Raw genomic sequence first — 26,910 nt, 5'->3', positions numbered from 1 at the left:
TCAAAAGCATCAGTTCTTCGGCACTCAGCTGTTTTTATAGTCCAACTCTCACATTCATACATGACTACTGGAAAAACCATAGCCTTGACTAGAGGGACCTTTGTTGACAAAGTAATGTCAACAATGAGTCCAGGTTCCTGAGCAGAGAATTTCTCTCTTAAGAACATGGGTCAGGGATGAGAGGTACCATGTTCTATGCCAGGTGAAGGGGAAGGATCACAGTCCAATAAATAGAAAAGATGCCAGGGATATTAATTAGTGTACAGAACTGGAACTAGGAAGAAAAGAACAAACATCAGTACGATAGTAATTAATGTGAATTAATTCAAGAATTGTCTAGCCAGGCTTTATTGTCTGCAATATTTTCAATATACCTGAAAGGGCAGTGCATTCAAATTTAAAACTTCTAGAATGTGATACATCTTAGAAGGCCAGAAGGACTTATGCGAAGGAAAGAGGCTCATGAGAGAGATGCTGAAAAAATAATCACTCCCCTCTGAGTAACATGGCACCATTTCCCTGTTTGAAGATTTTTTATGTGACTTTTGCAATTATTAGAGTGTCGGCAGTTATTTTAAAGATACTGTTTAATCTTTTATTTAAAAAAATGAACGAAATTGTGTCCTGGCCTTTTCTTTGTAATAAACTTGTGAATCTACCTGAGTGCCTTTGGCCCCATTTAGGATAATTTAGATTCTGATTTTCTTGGCCTTGGGTAAGGCACAACATCAATAAAAAGTCTGGTCAATCATTTCAATGCAGGACATTTTCAGTACTTTAAGTCGGGGTGGCATAAATGGCATACATTGTTTCCTGGTTAATAGTCTTCCTGTCACTGGATGGTTTGAATGTATTTCTTCTCTGTTTGGCTTTGTTTCCCTGTCTGTAAAATACTGGGTGAGAGAATACGGTCAGAGGTCACAGACTGGTGAACTATGAACTAAAGTAAGCGAACAGACTGTTAGTTTGACCAAGGCTGTGAATTTTTCCTTGTATTTTAATGAGGTCTAATGCCATTAGACAGGGCATATATGCTCAGGTTTGCCTGAGGCCCCACCACCCTACCCCACCTACTGTTACATATAGACTCTACATTTGTATATCTTGCCTGAGTCCTTAAAGCATTTTGATTTGTGGCTCTTTGATTAGAAATTGTGTCATATATCTTTAGACTCCTAAGGTTTTACTTCTATAAAATCTCTTGAGAGAGTGAATGTTCTTCCCCATCCTGGATTAGTAAAAGATAAGATGATCTAGAAGGGAATTCATACATCTTCAGGGCTACCAAGTATCAAATTGTCTTCATGCACTGTCTCATTTAATTTTCAAAGTACTCAAGTTAGGTAGATACTGATACTATCATACCCATTTTATAGATGACAAAATTCTCTCAGATATTACCATTTTATCCATGGTCAGAAATATTGATAATTGTGGGAATCAGGTTAAAATCCAGACCTATTTGTCTCCAAAACCTCTCTATGAATAATTTCCTTTAGAGGACAGACGTCTTTCACAAAGATCTCTTAAATAATACAACTTTACTTAGACTTTTGAAAAAAAGTTCAATATATAAAAGATGTTAAATGTCCAAATATCTCAAAGTATCTTACAAAATATTTTATTTGCATGCTATTTTCTTCGACCAGTAGGGAGTTGCCTTCATGTTTCGCCTAGGAACATACCTGACTGCCTGAAGAGCCACACACAACTTATGAATATTAGAAGAAATTTGGCTTTCACTTACCTCAGCTGGTAAAGAATCGACCTGTAATGCAGGAGACCTGGGTTCAATCCCTGGGTTGGGAAGATCCCCTGAAGAAGGAAAAGGCTACCCACTGCAGTATTCAGGTCTGGAGAATTCCATGGACTGTATAGTCCATGGGGTTGCAATGAGTCAGACACGACTGAGCAACTTTCACTTTCACTTTACACATTGATTTGACCTAGAAAAGATGTCACAAATCACTCAAATTAGAAATGTAAAGATATTTTTAACACATAACTTTTTCTGGTCAGTTCAGTTCAGTTCAGTTCAGTCGCTGAATCACAGCACGCCAGGCCTCCCTGTCCATCACTAACTCCTGGAGTTCACTCAGACTCACATCCATCAAGTCAGTGATGCCATCCAGCCATCTCATCCTCTGTCGTCCCATTCTCCTCCTGCCCCCAATCCCTCCCAGCATCAGAGTCTTTTCCAAAGAGTCAACTCTTCGCATGAGGTGGCCAAAGTACTGGAGTTTCACCTTCAGCATCATTCCCTCCAAAGAATATTAACTATCCTATACATTTAAATTTGTTTGTATAAAATATCACTGAAACTCTATGAGCCTTAATTTGGTAATCGTAACTGACTGTCTAGAAAGCTTACCTGATGTAGAACAGTTCTTCTGGTAAGAAGTTTGGGTACGTCTGAATAAAAGAAGACAGAAAGAATGTCAATATAATCATTCATAGACTAGAAAATTTTGAGATGTATTTTCAACTCAGGATTTTGTAAATAAAACTTAAGTATGATAATATAGAAAAGGCAGAGGAACCAGAGATCAAATTGACAACATCTGCTGGATCATGGAAAAAGCAAGAGAGTTCCAGAAAAACATCTATTTCTGCTTTATTGACTATGCCAAAGCCTTTGACTGTGTGGGTCACAATACACTGTGGAAAATTCTGAAAGAGATGGGAGTACCAAACCACCTGACCTGCATCTTGAGAAACCTATATGCAGGTCAGGAAGCAACAGTTAGAACTGGACATGGAACAATAGACTGGTTCCAAATAGAAAAAGTAGTACGTCAAGGCTGTATATTGTCATCCTGCTTATTTAACTTATATGCAGAGTACATCATGAGAAATGATGGGCTGGAAGAAGCACAGCTGGAATCAAGATTGCCAGGAGAAATATCAATAGCCTCAGATATGCAGATGACACCACCCTTATGGCAGAAAGTGAAGAGGAACTAAAGAGCCTCTTGATGAAAGTGAAAGAGGAGAGTGAAAAAGTTGACTTAAAGCTCAACATTCAGAAACGAAGATCATGGCATCCGGTCCCATCACTTCATGGGCAATAGGTGGGGAAAGAGTGGAAACAGTGTCAGACTTTATTTTTGGGAGGCTCCAAAATCACTGCAGATGGTGACTGCAGCCATGAAATTAAAAGACGCTTACTCCTTGGAAGGAAAGTTATGACCAACCTAAATAGCATATTCAAAAGCAGAGACATTACTTGGCTAACAAAGGTCCGTCTAGTCAAGGCTATGGTTTTTCCAGTGGTCATGTATGGATGTGAGAGTTGGACTGTGAAGAAAACTGAGCACCGAAGAATTGATGCTTTTGAACTGTGGTGTTGGAGAAGACTCTTGAGAGTCCCTTGGACTGCAAGGAGATCCAACCAGTCCATTCTGAAGGAGATCAGCCCTGGGATTTCTTTGGAAGGACTGATGCTAAAGCTGAAACTCCAGTACTTTGGCCACCTCATGCGAAGTGTTGAATCTTTGGAAAAGACTCTGATGCTGGGAGGGATTGAGGCAGGAGGAGAGGGGGAAGACAGAGGATGAGATGGCTGAATGGCATCACTGACTCAATGGACGTGAGTCTGAGTGAACTCTGGGAGTTGATGATGGACAGGGAGGCCTGGCGTGCTGCGATTCATGGGGTCGCAAAGAGTTGGACATGACTGAGCGACTGAACTGAACTGATGATAATATAAACAGAAACTTTGTGTTTAGGATGATTTTTATGTTAACATTAATAATTAAATTTACTTCAGTAACATGGTAACCAGCAAATTTCCAGAATAAAAATGCTTGTTTAAAAAAAAATAAAGATAATAAATTAAAAATTAAAGTGTATCCACCCTTCCCACTAGTACCATAAGTTCATTCTCTATGTCTGAGAGTCTACTTCCGTTTTGTTGTTGGTGAACCACTAAGTCAAGTCATGTCTGACTCTTTGAGACCCCATGGACTGCAGCCTTCCAGGCTTCTCTGTCCTACATTTATCTGGAGTTTGCTTAAATTCATGTCCATTGAGTCGTTGATGGTATCTAACCATCTCATCCTTTTGTCTTCTATCTTTCCTGGCATTAGGGTCTTTTCCAATGAATTGGCTCTTTATATCAGGTAATCAAAGTTTTAGAGCTTCAGCATCAGTCCTTCCAGTGAATATTCAGGATTGATTTATTTTAGTATTGACTGATTTGACCTCCTTGCAGTCCAAGGAATTCTTAAGAGTCTTCTCCAGCACCAAAATTCAAAGCATCAATTCTTAGGCACTCAGCCTTCTTATGATCCAGCTCTCATATCCAAACATGACTACTGGAAAAACCATAGCTTTGACCATACAGACATTTGTCAGCAAAGTGATGTCTCTGCTGTTTAACACACTAGGTTTGTCATAGCTTTCCTTTCAAGGAGCAAGTGTCTTTTAATTTCATGGCTGCAATATCCATCCACAGTAATTTTTTAGTCCAAGAAAATAAAATCTGTCACTGTTTCCACTTTTCCCCCTTCTATTTGCCATGAGTATGATGGGACTGGATGCTATGATCTTCGTTGTTTGAATGTTGAGTTTAAGCCAGCTTGTTCACTCTCCTCTTTCACCCTCTTCAAGAGGCTCTTTAGTTTCTCTTCACTTTATGCCATTACAGTGGTGTCATCTCCATACCTGAGGTTGCTGATATTTGTCCCAGCAATCTTGATTCCAGCTTGTAACTCAAGCAGCCTGGCATATCGCATGAAGTACTCTGCATAGAAGGTAAATAAGAAGGGTGACGATGTAAAGTTCTCCCTTCCCAGTTCGAAACCAGTCCATTGTTACATGTCCAGTTCTAACTGTTGCCTCTTGACCCTCATACAGGTTTCTCAGGAGACAGGTAAGGTGGTCTGGAATTCCCTTCTCTAAGAATATTCCACAGTTTGTTGTGATCCATACAGTCAATGACTTTAGCGTAGTTACTGAACAGAAGTAGATGGTTTTCTAGACTTCCTTTGCTTTCTTTGTGATCCAACAGACATTGGCAATTTGATTTCTGGTTCCTCTGCCTTTTTTTACATCCAGCTTGTACATCTGGATGTTCTCAGTTCCTATTCCATTGAAGCCTAGAATTTTGAGCATAAACTTACTAACATGTGAAATGAAAGCAATTGTCCAGGTGGTTTGAACATTCTTTGGCATTGCCCTTCTTGGGGATTGAAATGAAAAACTGACCTTTTCCAGTCCTATGGCTGAGTTTTCTAAATTTGCTGACGTATTGAGTACAGGATTTTAAGAGCATCATCTTTTAGAATTTTAAATAGCTCTGCTGAAATTCTGTCACTTCCACTAGCTTTGTAATAATGCTTCCTAAGGTCCACTTGACTTCACACACCAGGATGCCCAGCTCTAGGTGAGTGATCACACCATTGTGCTTATCTGGATCAGTAAGACCTTTTGTATATAGTTCTTTTATGTATTCTTGCCACCTCTTAATCTCTTCTATTTCTGTCAGGTTATTACTGTTTCTGTCCTTTATCATGCCTTTTTCTATTTTGTGATAAGTTCATTTGTTTTATTTTTTAAGATTCTGCATGTTTGTTGTTCTCTTTCTGACATACTTCACTTACTGTGATAATCTCCATGTCCATCCATGTTTCTGCAAATGACATCATTTCACTGTTTGTAATGGCTGAATAATATTCTGATGTATGTATGTACCACCTTTTGTTTATGCCTTTCTCTGTCAGGGGACATTTAGGTTGCTTCCATATGTTGACTATTATAAACAGCACTGCAATGCACATTGGAGTACATAGATCCTTTTGAAAGGATGTTTTTCTCTGGATATATGCCCAGGAGTGGGCTTGTGGATCATATGGTAGTTATGTTTTCTTAAAAATATTTATTTATTTATTTGGCCATGTCAGACCTTTTTGGGGTACATGGGCTCTTCGTTGCAGCACAGGCTTCTCTCTACCTGTAATTCATGAGCTTAGATGCCCCATAACATGTAGGCTATAGTCCATGGGGTTGCAAAAGTGTCTGACATAGAATCTAAACAACAACAGCAACGTGGGATCTTAGTTCTCTGACCATGGATGGAACCTGAGTCCCCTGCATTGGAAGGCAGATTCTTAACCAATGGACAACCACAGAAATCCATATTTTTTAGTTTCTTGAGAAACCTCCATACGGCTCTCTATAGTGTTTGTACCAATTTACATTCATACTGACAGTGAAGGAGGGTTTCCTTTTCTCCATACCCTCCTCAGCATTTATTGTTTGTAGATTTTTTGATGATGGCCCTTCTGACTGATGTGAAGGAATATCTCATTTTAGTTTTAATTTGCATTTTTCTAATAATTAATTTAATTTGCCTTTTCTAATAATTAATGGTTATTAGAAATTATTACTTTCTAATAATTACTTTTTATAAAATTAATATTTCTAATGTTGAGCATCTTTTGGTATGCTTCTTGTTCATCTGTGTGTGAATCTCTGTGCATGCTCAGTTGTGCTCGACTCTTTGTGACCCATAGACTGTAGTCCACCAGTCTCCTCTTCCATGGCATTCTCTAGGCAAGAATATTAGAGTAGATTGCTATTCCCTTCTCCAGGGAATCTTCTAGATCTAGGGATTGAACCAGTGTCTCCTGCATGGCAGGCAGATTCTTTACTGCTGAGCCACTGGGGAAGTCCTCTTGGCCATCTGTATGTCTTCTTTAGAGAAATGTCTATTTAGGTCTTCTGCTCACATTTTGGATTGGATTGTTTAGCACAGATTGGGAATCTGAGATTGTCATGCACACACTACTATATTTAAAATAGATAACCAATATGGACCTACTATATAGCACAGGGAATACTGCTTCAGTTCAGTTCAGTTCAGTCTCTCAATCATGTCTGAATTTTTCAACCCAAGAACCACAGCGTGCCAGGCCTCCCTGTCCATCACCAATTGCCAGAGTCTACCTAAATCCATGTCCATTGAGTCGGTGATGCCATCCAACCATCTCATCCTCTGTCCTTTCATTCTCCTCCTGCCCTCAATCTTTCCCAGCATCAGGGTCTTTTCAAATGAGTCAGCTTCTCGCATCAGGTGGCCAAAATATTGGAATTTCAGCTTCAGCATCAGTACTTCCAATGAATAACCAGGACTGATCTCCTTTAGGATGGACTGGTTGGATCTCCTTGCAGTCCAAAGAACTCTCAAGAGTCTTCTCCAACACCACAGTTCAAAAGCATCAATTCTTCGGTGCTCAGCTTTCTTCACAGTCCAACTCTCACATCCATACATGACCACTGGAAAAACCATAGCCTTGACTAGACGGACCTTTGTTGGTGAAGTAATGTCTCTGCTTTTTAATATGGTATCTAGATTGGTCATAACTTTTCTTCCAAGGAGTAAGCGTCTTTTAATCTCATGGCTGCAATCACCATCTGCAGTGATTTTGGAGCCCCCAAAAATAAAGTCTGACACTGTTTCTACTGTTTCCCTATTTTTCATGAAGTAATGGGACCGGATACTATGATCTTAGTTTTCTGAATGCTGAGCTGTAAGCCAACTTTTTCACTCTCCTCTTTCACTTTCATCAAGAGGCTCTTTAGTTCTTCTTCACTTTCTGCCATAAGGGTGGTGTCACCTGCATATCTGAAGTTATTGTTATTTCTCCCGGCAATCTTGATTCCAGCCTGTGCTTCCTCCAGCCCAGAGTTTCTTATGATGTACTCTGCGTATAAGCAAAATAAGCAGGGTAACAATATACAGCCTTGATATCCTCCTTTTCCTATTTGGAACCAGTCTGTTGTTCCATATCCAGTTCTAACTGTTGCTTTCTGACCTGTGTACAGGTTCTCAAGAGGCAGGTCTGGTGGTCTGGTATTCCCATCTTTTTCAGAATTTTCTACAGTTTATTGTGATGCACACAGTCAAAGGCTTTGGCATAGTCAACAAAACAGAAATAGATGTTTTTCTGGAACTCTCTTGCTTTTTTGATGATCCAGAGGATGCTGGCAATTTGATCTCTGGTTCCTCTGCCTTTTCTAAATCCAGCTTGAACATCTGGAAGTTCATGGTTCACGTATTGCTGAAGCCTGGCTTGGAGAATTTTGAGCATTACTTTACTAGCATGTGAGATGAGTGCAATTGTGCGGTAGTTTAAGCATTCTTTGGCATTGCCTTTCTTTGGGATTGGAATGAAAACTGACCTTTTCCAGTCCTGTGGCCACTGCTGCGTTTTCCAAATTTGCTGGCATATTGAGTGCAGCACTTTCACAGCATCATCTTTCAGGATTTGAAATAGCTCAACTGGAATTCTATCACCTCCACTATCTTTGTTCATAGTGATGCTTCCTAAGGCCCACTTGACTTCACATTCCAGGATGTCTGGCTCTAGGTGAGTGATCACACCATTGTGATTATCTGGGTCATGAAGATCTTTTTTGTACAGTTCTGTTATTCTTGCCACCTCTTGTTAATATCTTCTGCTTCTGTTAGGTCCATACCATTTCTGTCCTTTATTGAGTCCATCTTTGCATAAAATATTCCCTTGGTATCTCCAATGTCCTGTAATAACCTAAATGAGAAAATAATTAAAAAAAATAATAGATACATTTATAACTGAATCTCTTTACTGTATACCTAAAACTGACATAAAACTGTTAATCAACTGTATTTGAATATAAAATTAAAGAAATTTTTAAAATGTCTATATAGAGTATCTTTCTGTAATTTTTAAACTTAGGTTCAACCAACATTCATCTATTTGACCAAAAGATTGAGCCAATAATTTCATATTTCTACTTAAAGCAAACAGTGCTCAAATTTAAAGACAGCTATTTCATGCAAGTACAGTGCAAATTATTATAAAATTTATTAAAGGAATTAGACTGCTAAATTTTACTTTCTGTGAGTGGTGTTTTAAGAATGGAGTGGGGTACAGAAATGACTGCCCTTTTCAAATAATCACACATGTGCTAATTATGTGGCTGATATGAAAGTTGAGGCATTGTGACCTTCAAGCCAACAAAAGACCTTTTCAAGTAAGCCATTTCCATGTACATTAATAAAGTGATCAATGCCACTCCACAGTTAAGTAATATATGGCTGTTATTTCATTATATGTAAATGCAAACCAAGGAGTTGTTTCACTGCCAACATATTTAAAGTAATGCTATTAAAAAAAAAAAAAAAAAGCAAAGGCTGTAAATCCATGTAAGTAAGAATTTTTGGTACTCTACAGATAGTTATCCAAAGATATGTTTGTTGTTCACTTTCAACACACGCAGTTTAAGTGAAGTTTCTCTGCAACTGATTGGATTTTGGATTTGATCAGTAAAAACTACCTTATGTTAAAGCATATAATAACTGAAACTTAAGGAAAATGATTGTTAGGAAAGCGATCTCTTTGCAGTGATGGAGGCAGTGACATATTTTGTAGATCCAAGAAAACATTGCCTCTGTACATGAACACTCACCTGCTAGCAAGGGGGATGTTGAATAAGACTGAAGTTCAAAGGAAAAGGATGGAATTCCACAATCTTTCTCACAACTTATTCATGGTATAAAGAAAATCTTTATAAACATTGGACTTAGGTCATCACCATGAAGGCAGTTGTTTTAAAGGGCAATCATATCCCTGGAAAACAGTGTGTTTCAAAACAATAATGTATAAAAAAATATGGATATCACTAAAGGCGTGAATCAAATAGACTGCTGGAATGTCAAATAGTGCCAATGAAGTTGTAGTAGAAAATCAAGAACAGGAAGAAGAATTCAATTATCTTGTATTTGCCCAGCTTTGTAGCATATTTGATGCTGAATAAAACATGAACAAAGATATAGTCATGCTTAATGCAACTTAAGAATGCATAATAGACTTCTGGGAAATAATAAACCAATTACAAACTTAAACCACAATCATGTAAGAGTCCAAGAATTTATTAGCTTTCAATCCATAGATAAACTTTTTCTCAGTCTCATAAGAAACCATAGCAACATCTTATTATGGGTTAGATATTGATACCAAGAGACTGTACAGGGATTGCAAATTTGTTCACCAGTCTTCCTGTTGGCTTTAAACACTACTGTATGGCCCTTTGTTGTTATTTAATAGATTTCTGAATGCTTCCAGTGACATTTATGAAGATGCTGTAGTCACTGAAATTTTCAGTGAACATTTAAACGCTCTTGTCTGTGATAACAGATGTTTCTGCATTTCCTTGATAATCTGAGATAATTTCCATTATTTTGTATTTAAGGTGGCAAATCTTGCTTGTTCCATGTCAACAAATGAAGATGGGATTAAGATTGTCAGAGTTGCTGCCAATCACCTGGAAACCTTGTGTCCACAGGTATGATAACTGTCTTTCATTAAACTAGCTATAAAAAAAATTATGTGTATGATCTTTTTAATGTGTTGTTGGATTCTGATTGCTAGAATTTTGTTAAGGATTTTTGCATCTATGTTCATCAGTGATATTGGCCTGTAGTTTTCTTTTTTTGTGGGATCTTTGTCAGGTTTTGGTATTAGGGTGATGGTGGCCTCATAGAATGAGTTTGGAAGTTTACCTTCCTCTGCAATTTTTTGGAAGACTTTGAGCAGGATAGGTGTTAGCTCTTCTCTAAATTTTTGGTAGAATTCAGCTGTGAAGCCATCTGGACCTGGGCTTTTGTTTGCTGGAAGATTTTTGATTACAGTTTCAATTTCCGTGCTTGTGATGGGTCTGTTAAGATTTTCTATTTCTTCCTGGTCGAGTTTTGGAAAGTTGTACTTTTCTAAGAATTTGTCAATGCAAACTAGTACAGCCACTATGGAGAACAGTGTGGAGATTCCTTAAAAAAATGGAAACAGAACTGCCTTGTGGTCCAGCAATCCCACTGCTGGGCATACACACGTGTACCCCAATGTTCATCACAGCACTGTTTATAATAGCCAGGACATGGAAGTAACTAGATGTCCATCAGCAGATGAATGGATAAGAAAGCTATGGTACATATACACAATGGAGTATTACTCAGCCATTAAAAAGAATACATTTGAATCAGTTCTAATGAGGTGGATGAAACTGGAGCCTATTATACAGAGTGAAGTAAGCCAGAAGGAAAAACACCAATACAGTATACTAACGCATATATATGGAATTTAGAAAGATGGTAACAATAACCCTGTGTATGAGACAGCAAAAGAGACACTGATGTATAGAACAGTCTTATGGGCTCTGTTGGAGAGGGAGAGGGTGGGAAGATTTGGGAGAATGACATTTAAACATGCAAAATATCATGTAAGAGACGAGTTGCCAGTCCAGGTTCAATGCACGATACTGGATGCTTGGGGCTAGTGCACTGGGACGACCCAGAGGGATGGTATGGGGAGGGAGGAGGGAGGTGGGTTCAGGATGGGGAACACATGTATACCTGTGGCAGATTCATTTGATATTTGGCAAAAATAATACAATTATGTAAAGTTTTAAAATAAAATAAAATTAAAAATTATGTGTAATGCTGAAGACTTTCATACATATGGAAACATTAAAATGTATATTTTAAAAATATAAAATGACTCATCCTAAGGTCATAGTTTACTCTTTACTAAGCACTTCATTCTTTATTTAACACCTGGTTCTTGTAACAGTTCCTGAGAGACCATCTTAGAATTTTCTGAAAGATATAGTTTGAAATCAAAGCAGTGTTTTGTCCAACAGATCTGATTTATTTTTAGTCATTATTTAATTTGAAATCTCAAATCATATGAAAAAGAATTTTTTTCCCCTCTTTTATCAAAAGAAGGCATGAGTTTGAAAAAAGCCAAGAAATATTGTCTTGTCTGGAATTCAGGAGTTTTTTAAAATCCAAAGAGAAACATATTGCTTAGGAATTATTTCTAGATGAGTAATTGTCTCAAAACTATGATTCAGGATACACAGGAGAAAGGGACAACAGAGGATGAGATGGTTGGATAGCATCACCAACTCAATGGGCATGAGTTTGAGTAAACTCTGGGAGTTGGTGATGCACAGGGAAGCCTGGTGTGCTGCAGTCCTTGGGGTCACAAAGAATCAGACACGACTGAGTGACTGAACTGAACTGAACTGAGGATACACATAAGGTCAATCCTTTGTTGCCTTAGAATATGCAACAAGTGATGTAGATAATTACTTCCCAATTAAAACCACAGTAGTTGTAAAGATGTGAAATATAATAATGATTAGAAATTTCAAGTCTCTGGACTTCTGCTGGAATTCTAATTTTACTAAAAGCAGAATGTGTGTGAAATTCTTGCTTGCTTTGCCAATGATTTCATCTGTAAGAATATTTAAGAAATAGTAAGGTGACTGCTTCTTTAGACTTAATGCTGATTAACAAATTAAAACTGGCTGAAGTACAATCTAGAGGACCAGCAACTGAGATCTCATAACTGAGGTCAGTTTTCTCTGAGGTCCCATAGGCAACAGAACTGTGCAATAGGCCTCTGAAGTGGCTGAATCACTTACATTCCCCTCAGTAGTTTGAGTTTTCGTTTCTCCATATTGTAGATAACACTTGATGCTGTCACTTTTGAAATGTCTTTTGAATCTGAATAGTATTCAGTATATCTCATTGGTTTCAATTTATGCTTTTTCATGATTACTCAAGAAAACACTTAAAGAAACAGTTATTAACCATTTGGCTTTAGAAGTCTGAATTGCTTAAACCCTTTGACGATTTTTAATTGCTTGTTTTTATTGCACTGCTTAGATTTATTAAAAATATCTTCTGTTGACTGTGGCTTTTCCTTTAACTTTGAATATAGTATTTTAATCCTAAAGTATTTTAAGAACTATAATATGAACATATGATTCATCTTTTAATTTTTTAATTAGACATTTGAGCATCTACTCTGTGCCATGGTATGTTGGTTTGGGCTTTGTCAAGAAATTCTTCCAACAAAAGGGTTACATAGTCCCCATATTTTCTTTTTAAAATAGTAAATACTGTTATTTAACATTTAAATCTTCATTTTATCTGAAATTTATTTTTATGTCTAACAGGAGGTTGAATCTATTTTTTTAAACAGTGGTAACCACTGGGCTATCATCCTGTATTAAATTATACTTTATTTTTTAGATTCCATATATAAGTGAAATCATGTGATACTTACCTTACTCTGTTTGACTTATCTCATTTAGCATATTCCTTCTAGGTCTATCAATGTTATTACAGTGGCAAGGTTTAATTAATTTTATGGCTGAGTAATATTCCATTCAGAGAAGGCAATGGCACCCCACTCCAGTACTCTTGCCTGGAAAATCCCATGGATGGAGAAGCCTGGTAGGTTGCAGTCCATAAAGTCGCTAAGAGTCGGGCACGACTGAGCGACTTCACTTTCACTTTTCACTTTCATGCATTGGAGAAGGAAATGGCAACCCCCTCCAGTCTTCTTGCCTGGAGAATCCCAGGAACAGAGAAGCCTAGTGGGCTGCCATCTATGGGGTTGCACAGAGTTGGAAACGACTGAAGTGACTTAGCAGCAGCAGCGGTGTTCCATTGTGTTTTTGTTGTATGTGTGTGTGTACAACATCTTCTTTATTCACTCATTTATTGATAAAAACACTTAGAATGCTTTAAAATCTTGGCTATTATAAATAATGCTGCAATGAACATGAAAGTGAAAGTGAAGTTGCTCAGTTGTGTCTGACTCTTTGCTACCCTGTGGACTATAGCCCATCAGGATCCTCTGTCCATGGGATTTTCCAGGCAAGAATACTGGAGTGGGTTGCCATTTCCTTCTCCAGGGGACCTTCCTGACCAGGGATCAAACCCAGGTCTCCCTCATTGCAGGCAGAGGCTTTAACCTCTGAGCCACCAGGGAAGCCCATAGGAATACCTATATTTTTTCATTTTTTTAACTTCTTTTAAATTAAAAAAAATTTTGGCTGTGCTATGGCTTTTGGAACCTTACTTCCTGAACCAGGGACTGACCCATGCCCTCGGCAGCGAGTGAGTGAGTCCTAACCACTGGACCACCAGGGAATTCTCAGATATATATTTTTTAAACCAATGTTTTTGGTTTTTTTTGGGTAAAATTCCAGAAGTGGAATTGCTGGATCATTTGGTAGTTCTATTTTTAATTTTTTGAGGAACCCCCACTATTGTTTTTCACAGTGGCTACACCAATTTACATTCCCATAAATAATGCACAAGGGGTCCCTTGTCTCTACGTCCTTGCCTACACTTGTTATTACAACAGGTGAAGTAATAGCTCATGACTTCAATTTGCATTTCCCTGATGATTAGTGATACTGAGCATCTTTTCATGTGCCTGTTGGCCATCTGCATACTTCTTTGAAAAAATGTCTATTCAGGTTCTTTACCCATTTTTAATTGGGTTGTTTCTTTCTTTCTTTTTTGATGTTGAGTCTTATGAGTTCTTTGTTTGTTTTGGATGTTAAGCCCTTAGTGAGTATTTTGTTTGCAAGTATCTTCTCTCATTCAGTATGTGGCTTTTAATTTTGTTGATAGTTTCCCTAACTGCACAAAAGCTTTTGAAGTTTGATGTAGTCTCATTTGTTTATCTTTGGTTTTGTTTTCTTTACCTGAGAATACATATCCCCAGAATATTGCTAAGACTGATGTCAAAGAGCATCCTGCCTACATTTTTTTCCTAGAAGGTTTATGGTCTGGGGTCTTACCTTTAAGTCTTCAATCCATTTTGAATTTATATATGGTATGAGAAAATAGTCCAGCTTTATTCTTTTGCAAGTAGCTGTCCAGTTTTCCCAATACAACTTATTAAAGAGGGTATACTTTTCCACATTGTATATTCTTGCCTCTCCTCTTGTAGATTAATTGCCACATAAGTGTAATTTTTTTTTTCTGGGCTCTTTTCTATGTTCCACTGACTTATGTGTCTGTTTTTGTATGTTGTATGTTTGCAAGTTTCATCTGTTTTTGTACCATACTGTTTTGATTACTGTGCTTTGTAATATAGTTTGAAATCAGGAAGAATGATGCCTCTGGCTTTGTTCTTCTTTCTCAAGATTATGTTTGCTATTTGAACTCTTTTGTGTTTCCATACAAATGAATTATTTGTTCTAGTTTTATGAAAAATGCCACTGGTATTTTGGGATTAATTACGTTGAATCTGTAGATTGCCTTGGGTAGTATGGTCACGTTATCAACACTAATGCTTCTTCCAATCCGAGAACATGATTTATAAAGATATTGCAGAGGCATCTCTTTGTGTCTCCTTCAATTCCTTTATTAGTGTTTTATAGTTTTCCTAATAAGAGTCTTTTATTTCCTTAGATTTATTTCTAAATGTTTTATACTTTGTCGTGCAACTATAAATTGGATTATTCTCTTAATTTCTCTTTCTAGTTTGCTGTTAGTGCATAGAAGCACAACTGATTTCTGTATATTAATTTTATATCCTGAAACTTTATTGAATTCACTGATGAGTTACAATAGATTTTTGTAGCATCTTTAGGATTCTCCATATATTGGATCTTATTGTCTGTAAACTGTGGCAGTTTTACTTTTTGCCTTAAAATTTAGACTCTTTCATTTCCTTTTCCTGTCTGAATGCTGTGTTTATTACTTCCAACCTGTGTTTAATAAAAATGGCAAGAGTGTACATCCTTATTTTTGATCTTAGAGGAAATGTTTTTAGCTTTTCATACATTGCATATGATGTTGACTATGAGTTTTTCATATATGGCCTTTATATTTTGAGGTGCATTGCCTCTCTACCCACTTGTTTTTGGATTTTTTGGATCATAAATGAATGTTGAATTTTGTCAAAAACTTTTGCTACATCTATTGAGATGATCATATGACTTTTACTGTTCAATTTGTTAATGTGGTATATCACATTGATTGTTTGAAAATACTGAACCATCTTTCATCCCTGGGATAAATCCTACTTGCTCACAGAATATGATCCTTTTAATGTATTGTTGAATTTGGTTTGCTAATGTTTAGTCGAGGGTTTTTACATCTATGTTCATCAATAGCATTAGCCTATAATTTTGTGTACATGTGTCATATCCTTGTTTTTGGTGTCAGGGAGAGTTACAGTCTTAATTGTGACTTTTGGTTACATCTTGATATCTTCTAGTCAATTTTAGATGCCTTGTTTCTTTCTTTAAAGTATTACTGTTCTGCTCTGCTCTTTTATGTAACTTTAAGTATCTACTTACAAAGTTCTATAAAAATACATATTAGAATTTTTTATTGAAATTGTTAAAATGTTTTAGATTTTAGATTATTTTAAGGAAAAGTGGCTCCTTCAAGATATTAAATATTTCCATTAATAAACATGTTTTATATATCCCCATAATCAGATCTTTTTTTTAAATGTCCTTCAGATACTCTTTAATATTCTTTTATTATTAATTACAATAAAGTCCATGGCTATATTTTGATGGAATCCCAATTTTTCTCAATAGGCCAGAAAACTTTCCTAAAGACCAGACTCAAATATTTAATTTTCCCTTTACATCTCCACATTTATACCTAGAAGACATCTAAAACTTAAAATAGCCAAATGGAACTCCTAATAGTTGCACCCCCGCCTCATTTTGCTTTTCTTCAATCTTACTGATTTTAGTTAACAGCATGGCCTTTCACCTAGTTTCTCTGAGGAAAAACCTAGAGATTTTCTTTCTTTTTCTTTTTTTTAATGCAGTAAATATTTATTGAACATATGCTATGTGGTAGGTATCATTTATGCAGCTGGGGAGTAAACAGTAAAGAAAATATATTAGTCAAAACTCTTGTCCTAGTGAAACTCATATTTTAATTATATCTAATGGCTAGTTTTCCTATTTAATCCATTAACAAGCCCTAAAAGTTTCAACAAAAATATTTGTCTGGAATCTATATACTTTTCTTCATGTTGTTTGTCAACAGGATGAAAAATATCATAGTCTGTGCCTTATCATTTTTATCTTTGACTACAGAAATATCCTACATGGTTTCCATGCTCATACTCATGTCTTTCTAATATACTTCCCATATAAAAACCCAATTTTAAAAATGTTTAGCATAGCAGTTGCTTTCCTTAGCCCTTTACAATAAAATGCAAAGTTCTTTTAATGAGTTATTCAGACTTACATGAAATTTCTACTGCCTAACTGTCAACTCTACTTCATATTATTTTCCTTTGCATTTGTTAGATCTCTGCACTTTGGCCTTTCTGTTTCTAGAACACAGTAAGCTTTTACCACCTGAGGGAGTTCACACTTGGTAATTTCCCAGTTTGTTTTTTTCATATGGCCATATGGACAGCTTCTGTTATGTTCAATTTGTGAAAACTGGGCTCGAATATCATCTCAGACATCAGCCTCTCTAAGTTACCTATCATGTCACCATATTTATTTCTTTTAAAGTCTCTACTATAATTTGATATTATATGTTATACTATTTTGTTAGTTTTTTATTGTACACTGTCCACTTTCAAATATAAAGTTTATGAAGGCAGTGATTTATTGTTTCTTGTTCACTGCCTGTGTCCCACATACCTAAGAGAAATGCAGCATATATTGGATGCTCAATAACTATTTGTCCAATATATGGGCAGGGTTTCTAGAATATTAAGTCATTTTATATTCACAGACTAAAATAAGATTTTTTGCAACATCTTTTAGGCATATCTCTCTTTTTTTTTTACAATGTAAAAAATTACCTTATAATTAGAATTGTAATTGATAAAAAATAAATCATTAAGATGGCTGATTAATGTATAGTTGCTAACCTCTACTACTGGGCTGCAATCTGCCCTTGGCCTAGCTCATTTCAGTATTTTACTAGTGATTTGGATAAAATTTTATAATTATGGTCTTAATCTTTTTCAGTTGAAAGTTAGAAGGTAAAGGGACTATATTAGCTGAAAGAGTCTGGTCATAAAGAATTTGAATATTCAAAACATGGACTGAATATTATTATATTCAGCAAAGAGTCAGACATGACTGAGCGACTGAACTGAACTGAATACTGAATAGGTAAAATATTAAACCATATATTTTTGGCACTATAAAAGAAATCTAAAAATAAATAATGGAGTGAACATACCTTAGTAAATATTTACTCTCCAAAAGGTTAGAAATTTTAGTTGATAGTAATCTCAGTATGAATCAACAATGTGATTTAGCTGTCAGAAAAGACTAATACAACTTAACATTTTTTTTCATCAAAGAACAAGTTCTAAAATTTATTCTCTACCTCTGTACTACAAAATTATTTTTTATACTGTGTATTTTTTATATAGTATACCCTGAAATTCAGAGTTAGTGGGTCTAGGGTGCATCCCCAATTGTATGTTGTGTGTATGTATGTATATATGTTGTGTGTATGCATGTTTGTAAATGTGTATATGTGTATAAGATCCATTTTGGCAATATAACAGACAAATTTGGCCTTGGAATATGGAATGAAGCAGGGCAAAGACTAATAGAGTTTTGCCAAGAAAATGCACTGGTCATAACAAACACCCTCTTCCAACAACACAAGAGAAGACTCTATACATGGACATCACCAGATGGTCAACACCGAAATCAGATTGATTATATTCTTTGCAGCCAAAGGTGGAGAAGCTCTATACAGTCAGCAAAAACAAGACCAGGAGCTGACTGTGGCTCAGACCATGAACTCCTTATTTCCAAATTCAGACTTAAATTGAAGAAAGTAGGGAAAACCACTAGACCATTCAGGTATGACCTAAATCAAATCCCTTATAATTATACAGTGGAAGTGAGAAATAGATTTAAGGGCCTAGATCTGATAGATAGAGTGTCTGATGAACTATGGAATGAGGTTCGTGACACTGTACAGAAGACAGGGATCAAGAACATTCTCATAGAAAAGAAATGCAAAAAAGCAAAATGGCTGTCTGAGGAGGCCTTACAAATAGTTGTGAAAAGAAGAGAAGCGAAAAGCAAAGGAGAAAAGGAAAGATATAAACATCTGAATGCAGAGTTCCAAAGAATAGCAAGAAGAGATAAGAAAGCCTTCTTCAGTAATCAATGCAAAGAAATAGAAGAAAACAACAGAATGGGAAAGACTAGGGATCTCTTCAAGAAAATCAGAGATACGAAAGGAACATTTCATGCAAAGATGAGCTAGATAAAGGACAGAAATGGTATGGACCTAACAGAAGCAGGAGATATTAAGAAGAGGTGGCAAGAATACACAGAAGAACTGTACAAAAAAGATCTTCACGACCCATATAATCATGATGGTGTGATCACTGACCTAGAGCCAGACATCCTGGAATGTGAAGTCAAGTGGGCCTTAGAAAGCATCACTAAGAACAAAGCTAGTGGAGGTGATGGAATTCCAGTTGAGCTATTCCAAATCCTGAAAGATGATGCTGTGAAAGTGCTGCACTCAATATGCCAGCATTTGGAAAACTCAGCAGAGGCCACAGGACTGGAAAAGGTCAGTTTTCATTCCAATCCCAAAGAAAGGCAATGTCAAAGAATGCTCAAACTACCGCACAATTGCACTCATCTCACATACTAGTAAAGTAATGCTCAAAATTCTCCAAGCCAGGCTTCAGCAATATGTGAACCGTGAACTTCCTCATGTTCAAGCTGGTTTTAGAAAAGGCAGAGGAACCAGAGATCAAATTGCCAACATCCACTGGATCATAGGAAAAGCAAGAGAGTTCTAGAAAAACATCTATTTCTGCTTTGTTGACTCTGCCAAAGCCTTTGACTATGTGGATCACAATAAACTGTGGAAAATTTTTCAAGAGATGGGAATACCAGACCACCTGATCTGCCTCTTGAGAAATTTGTATGCAGGTCAGGAAGCAACAATTAGAACTGGACATGAAACAGCAGACTGGTTCCAAATAGGAAAAGGAGTTCGTCAAGGCTGTATATTGTCACCCTGTTTATTTAACTTATATGCAGGGTACATCATCAGAAACGCTGGACTGGAAGAAACACAAACTGGAATCAAGATTGCCGGGAGAAATATCAATAACCTCAGATATGCAGATGACACCACCCTTATGGCATAAAGTCAAGAGGAACTCAAAAGCCTCTTGATGAAAGTGAAAGTGGAGAGTGAAAAAGTTGGCTTAAAGCTCAACATTCAGAAAACGAAGATCATGGCATCCGGTCCCACCACTTCATAGGAAATAGATGGGGAAACAGTGGAAACATTCTCAGACTTTATTTATGGGGGCTCCAAAATCACTACACATGGTGACTGCAGCCATGAAATTAAAAAAGACGCTTACTCCTTGGAAGGAAAGTTATGACCAACCTAGATAGCATATTCAAAAGCAGAGACATTACTTGGCCAACAAAGGTTCATCGAGTCAAGCCTATGGTTTTTCCAGTGGTCATGTATGGATGTGAGAGTTGGACTGTGAAGAAGGCTGAGCACTGAAGAATTGATGCTTTTGAGCTGTGGTGTTGGAGAAGACTCTTGTGAGTCCCTTGGACTGAAAGGAGATCCAACCAGTCCATTCTGAAGGTGATCAGCCCGGGATTTCTTTGGAAGGAATGATGCTAAAGCTGAAGTCCAGTACTTTGGCCACCTCATGCAAAGAGTTGATTAATTGGAAAAGACCCTGGTGCTGGGAGGGATTAGGGGCAGGAGGAGAAGGGGATGACAGAGGATGAGATGGCTGGATGGCATCACTGACTCGATAGACGTGAGTCTGAGTGAACTCCGGGAGTTGGTGATGGACAGGGAGGCCTGGCGTGCTGCGATTCATGGGGTCGCAAAGAGTCGGACATGACTGAGCGACTGATCTGACCTGATCTGATCTGATTGAAATAAAATATGCATATACATTTAGGTTCATTAATTCCACTTCTTGAAATTTATAGTACAGACACATGAGTGCACATGCACAAAAGTCTAAGCAAGTTCTTTTTTATGTTTTTTTTCCTTTATTTATTTTTTTTATTTAATTTTATTTTTAAACTTTACAATATTGTATTAGTTTTGCCAAATATTGAAATGAATCTGCCACAGGTATACATGTGTTCCCCATCCTGAACCCTCCTCCCTCCTCCCTCCCCATACCATCCCTCTGGGTTGTCCCAGTGCACCAGCCCCAAGCATCCAGTATCGTGCATCAAACCTGGACTGGCGACTCGTTTCATACATGATATTTTACATGTTTCAATGCCATTCTCCCAAATCTTCCCACCCTCTCCCTCTCCCAGAGTCCATAAGACTCTTCTATACATCAGTGTCTCTTTTGCTGTCTCATACACAGGGTTATTGTTACCATCTTTCTAAATTCCATATATATGCGTTAGTATACTGTATTGGTGTTTTTCTTTCTGGCTTACTTCACTCTGTATAATAGGCTCCAGTTTCATCCACCTCATTAGAACTGATTCAAATGTATTCTTTTTAATGGCTGAGTAATACTCCATTGTGTATATGTACCATAGCTTTCTTATCCATTCATCTGCTGATGGACATCTAGTTACTTCCATGTCCTGGCTATTATAAACAGTGCTGTGATGAACATTGGGGTACACATGTCTCTTTCCCTTCTGGTTTCCTCAGTGTGTTAAATTTGACATAGAATATTAACTTTGGGTGCATTAATGGTGATTGGATATTTTTGTATATTATGAAATGATCACTGCAATAAATCTAGCTGCCATCTATCACCATACAGAGTTGTTACAATGTTATTGACTACATTATATCAGTTCAGTCACTCAGTCGTGTCCGACTCTTTGCGACCCCATGAACTGCAGCACTATATGACGTATCCCTGTGACTTATTTATTTTTGTGTCTGGATATTTGTACCTCTTAATCCCCTTCACCTATTTTGCCTATTCCCCCATCCCTACCACTCTGGCATACCAGTTTGTTATGAGCAAGGTTTATTTGTTTGTTATGAGCAAAGTTTGTTATCTGCAATGACAAAGCTAGAGCCATCCTAAATATCTGTTAGTGGAGAATGTTAAAAGTTGTTTAAAGTAATGTCAGCTCAATATGTATTTTAGTATGGAAGATACCCAAGATAACCAAGAAAAAGGTACATTTCCGATGAGTATCCTATTTCCCACTTATGTGAAAAAAAGAAGATTGAGCCATATGTTTATGTACTTGTAGGACATTTTTCAAAAGGTTCTCATGAAAATTTTAGTAGTGTTTACTTCCAAGAAGTGAGACTAGAGATATAGAACAGGAGGAATACTTTCACATTTCACTTTATTTCTTTAAGGATTCTAAGTTTTTAACTAGAAATAGGTATTTTATTAATTTTGAAGGAAAACCTAACCTACTTTTAATATTCAGTTCAGTTCAGTTGCTCAGTCTTATCCAAATTTTTGTGACCCCATGGATTGCAGCACACCAGGCTTCCCTGTCCTTTACCAAGTCTCGAGCTTGCTCAAACTCATGTCCATTGAGTCGCTGATGCCATCCAACCATCTCATTCTCTGTTGTCACCTTCTCCTCCCTCCTTTAATCTTTCCCAGCATCAGGGTCTTTTCCAATGAGTCAGTTCTTCACATTAGGTGGCTAAAGTATTAGAGTTTCAGCTTTAGCCTTAGTCTTTCCAATGAACATTCAGGACTAATTTCCTTTTAAAATTAGACTAATTTTGGAATAAGTCAGGTTGAGAAAACACAGGGCAAAAGGAGCTGATGATGGGGCTACATTTAGTTCCTGTTTGCTAAATACCATTGAATTCACCTAGGTCTCAGTGAATTGGATCATGTTGGTTTTTACTGTGTCTAGAGAACTACAACTGTAATATTTTGCCCATTTACAGATGTCATACTTTGAAAAGACTGTCACCTGGAGGAAATTTAGCAGAGAATATCTGAAATGGTGACGTGACTTGAAACTATGTTGTACAAAAAACTCATAAAAGCAACAGGGAATTTTTAGCCAGGGAAAGGTTAAGACATGGAGAAACATGATCACTATCATCAAATCTTCAAAGGGCTCTGATGTGAAAGACTTGTTCTGAAGGTCCCTAAGGGGCAGAACTACAACCTATGAACATGAGCTAGAAATATAAAAATTTTGTCTCAATATAGAATGATTTTTTCTACAGTAACTGCCCTGGAAGAAATTGGACTTTGTTGAGAAGGAGGGATTTGGAGTTTCTCAATGTCACAGACATTTGAATATAAGGAGAGTGATATTTAGACAATGTAGAGGATAAGAAGTTGGCCTACAGGGCTTCTAACGGGGCTTCCCATGTGTTGCTAGTGGTAAAGAATCCTCCTGCCAATACAGGAGATGCAAGAGCCTCGGGAGTTCCATCCCTGGGTCAGGAAGATCCCCTGGAGCAGGAAAGGGCAACCTGCTCCAGTATTCTTGCCTGGAAAATCCCAAGGACAGAGGAGCCTGGCAGGTTACAGTCCATAGGGCTGTAAATAGTCGGACGTGACTGAACACACACACACACACACACACACACACACACACACACACACACACACTTCTATTGCCCAATCTTGAGATCCTCTAATGAATCTCTCTTTATATAAAGAAGAGAAACTTAACCTGGGAACTTAACCTGGTGGAAGGATAAAACTGAAATCTTGTTCCATTTTTAACAAGTAACTTGGAAGTTTAATTTGAAAGTATATATTTTATATTTGCATATGACACAAATGTGAGAAAAATAGAATTCAAGGTTCTAAAACATGTTGATAATTTGGACTAATGTTTGAAAACTCATAAGCTAAAATTTAATAAGGGTAAATATAGAGTCAGGGCCTTAGGTTAAATAAAATCTATTGCACAAATGGATAGAAAAAAAAACATTACTTATCTAAAGCACCTGGAGCATCAGGAGTTGAAAGGGACATTTGTTATCTAGTTCAGTGAATTTCAAATACTGGTCCATCAAAAACATTTTCATGATCTATAGTGAAATGAGGTCAGTAGAGTTCAGTTTTTTCAGGTAAAATTATTCAAAATTTATGTATCTCCTATTTTGATATTCATCAAAAACATTGACACATACTATATAGGTATGTAGTATATACTTTTATATACATATACTATAGCTGACACAACCATATAAGTCAGTGGCATGACATGAGGACCATCTTATAGCTTTAAAATGGTTATGGTGCTTAGCTTGTGGAATATGATGAAATTCCCAGTGTACTTGGCACAGGAATGTCCAAGTCCAGATACTGTGTGGCTTCAGGCCTGCAGTTTAAGAGATAAATAGAAAAAGAAAGAGTTGTTTTAAGACAGAGTTGAGCTATTTTCTAATCACTGAAAGTGATCTTTAAACAGAAGTCAAGTAGGTTATTCCTTGTCAAAGATGTTGGAAAGAGAATGTTTTTTGGTTTATTGGATGTAGAGGTATTGCTGCTGCTAAGTCACTCCAGTTGTGTTTGACTCTGTGCGACCCCATAGACAGCAGCCCACCAGGCTCTGCTGTCTCTGGGATTTTAAATAAGATTTGTTAATTAGCCAAGAGCATGGTGAAAACTGTGAGTAATTTCCCCTATAGTGAATACACTTACAATTGGGCAAACTCAATCAGGTGCTTAATTTTCCAAAATCTAGTTAAGTTTTTGAAACTCTGTTCTGGTTGAATCAATATCTAATAGAGTTTTGCTATGCCTTCTTCCATTTGTCCCTTTCATCAAATGCTTCCCAGTGACCAGACAGAGCTAAAACAGTTTGTAAAGGCATCTAGTTTATTTTCAGTCATATGCTTAGGGATGTATTTCCATAAATTGCTTATTGAAAATCTATAATTACTTTTCAAAAGGGTTGCATATTCAGTTCCGTTCAGTTGCTCAGACATCTCCGACTCTTTTTAACCCCATGGACTGCAGCACTACAGGCTTCCCTGTCCATCACCAATTCCCGGAGCTTATTCAAACTCATGTCCATTGTGTCGGTGATGCCATCTAAGCATCTCATCTTCTGAGGTCCCCTTCTCCTCCTGCTTTCAATCTTTCCTAGCATCAGGGTCTTTTCCAATGAGTCGGTTCTTTGCATCAGGTGTCTAAACTATTGGAGTTTCAACTTCAGCATCAGTCCTTCCAATGAATATTCAGGACTGATTTCCTTTAGGATGGACTGGTTGGATCTCCTTGCAGTCCAAAGGACTCTCAAGAGTCTTCTCCAACACCACAGTTCAAAAGCATCAATTCTTTGGTGCTCAGCTTTCCTTATAGTCCAACTCTCACATCCATACATGACTACTGGAAAAACCATAGCTTTGACTAGTCGGACCTTTGTTGGAAAAGTAATGTCTCTGCTTTTTAATAGTCTGTGTACGTTGGTCATAGTTTTCTTCCAAGGAGCAAGCATCTTTTAATTTTATGGCTGCAGTCACCATCTGCAGTGATTTTGGAGCCCCCCCAAAATAAAGTCTCTCACTATTTCCATTGTTTCCCCATTTATTTGCCATGACATGATGGGACCAGATGCCATTATATAGTTTTCTGAATGTTGAGCTTTAAGCCAACTTTTTCACTCTCCTTTTTCACTTTCATCAAGAGGCTCTTTAGTTCTTCTTCACTTTCTGCCATAAGGGTGGTGTCATCTGTATATCTGAGGTTATTGATGATTTCTCCCGGGAATCTTGATTCCAGCTTGTGCTTTTATCCAGACCAGCATTTCACATGATGTACTGTGCATATAAGTTAAATAAGCAGGGGGACATATACAGTCTTGATGTACTCCTTTCCCAATCTGGAACCAGCCTGTTCCATGTCCAGTTCTAACTGCTGCTTCTTGACCTGCATACAGATTTCTCAGGTGGCAGGTCAGGTGGTCTGGTATTCCCATCTCTTTAAGAATTTTCCATAGTTTGTTGTGATCTACACAGTCAAAAGCTTTGGCATAGTCAATAAAGGAGAAATAGATATTTTTCTGGAACTCTCTTGCTTTTTCAATGATCTAGTGGATGTTGGCATTTTGATCTCTGATTCCTTTGCCTTTTCTAAATCCAGCATGAACATCTAGAAGTTCACAGTTCATGTACAGTTGAAGCCTCACTTGAAGAATTTAGAGCATTACTTTGCTAGTATGTGAGATGAGTGCAATTGTGTGGTAGTCTGAACATTCTTCAGCATTGCCTTTCTTTGAATTTGGAATGAAAACTGACCTTTTACAGTCCTGTGGCCACTGCTGAGTTTTCCAGATTTGCTAGCCTATTGAGTGCAGCACTTTCAACAGCTTCATCTTTCAGGATTTGAAATAGCTCAACCGGAATTCCATCAGCTCCACCAGTTTTTTTCATAGTGATGCTTCTTAAGGCCCACTTGACTTCACATTCTAGGATGTCTGGTCTAGGTGAGTGATCGCACCATCATGATTATCTGGGTTCTGAAGATCTTTTTTGTGTAGTTCTTCTGTGTATTCTTTCCACCTTTTCTTAATATCTTCTGCTTGTATTAGTTCTATACCATTTCTGTCCTTTATTGAGCCCATCTTTGCATGAAATGTTCCCTTGGTATCTCTAATTTTCTTGAAGAGATCTATAGTCTTTCCCATTCTATTGTTTTCTTCTATTTCTTTGCATTGATCACTGAGGAAGGCTTTCTTATCTCTCCTTGCTATTCTTTGGAACTCTGCATTCAAATGGGTATATCTTTCCTTTTCTCCTTTGCCTTTAACTTCTTTTATTTTCTCAGCTATTTATTAAGGGCTTGTCAGACAACCATTTGCCTTTTTTCATTTCTTTTTTGGGGGTGATCTTAATCACTGCCTCCTGTACAATGTCATGAACCTCTACCTGTAGTTCTTCAGCCACTCTATCAGATCTATTAGGTATATTGAAAAGTAGTGTGGAAGGTCGACATTGGCCCAGACACAGAAGTCTGTGAAGGTTGAAAAGAACCAAGGACCTGGGGGAGGGTGTGCACTGAAGATCACCTGCATTTATATATAAACATGGAAATATAAAACCTCCCTAAGGGTAGGAATTTTTGATCTCCTGACATGTCCTAATAGTAATGCCTGACTCATAGTAGC

General features: G+C 37.2%; 1 protein-coding gene across 5 annotated transcripts in view; it reads left to right on the top strand.

The window, feature by feature from the left end:
• CTNNA3 (catenin alpha 3) overlaps positions 1 to 26,910 on the top strand; it is a 1,905,103-nt gene that overhangs the window by 1,155,239 nt on the left and 722,954 nt on the right. For all 5 annotated transcript variants that reach the window (XM_005226477.5, XM_005226478.5, XM_059882614.1 and 2 more), the window contains 1 exon segment: positions 10,237 to 10,329. In XM_005226477.5, the coding sequence (XP_005226534.1) occupies positions 10,237 to 10,329 (93 nt within the window).

This window comes from Bos taurus, chromosome 28, assembly GCF_002263795.3.
Source record: "Bos taurus isolate L1 Dominette 01449 registration number 42190680 breed Hereford chromosome 28, ARS-UCD2.0, whole genome shotgun sequence".
Lineage (NCBI taxonomy): Eukaryota > Metazoa > Chordata > Mammalia > Artiodactyla > Bovidae > Bos > Bos taurus.
This window is presented reverse-complemented; position numbering and strand designations above follow the sequence as displayed.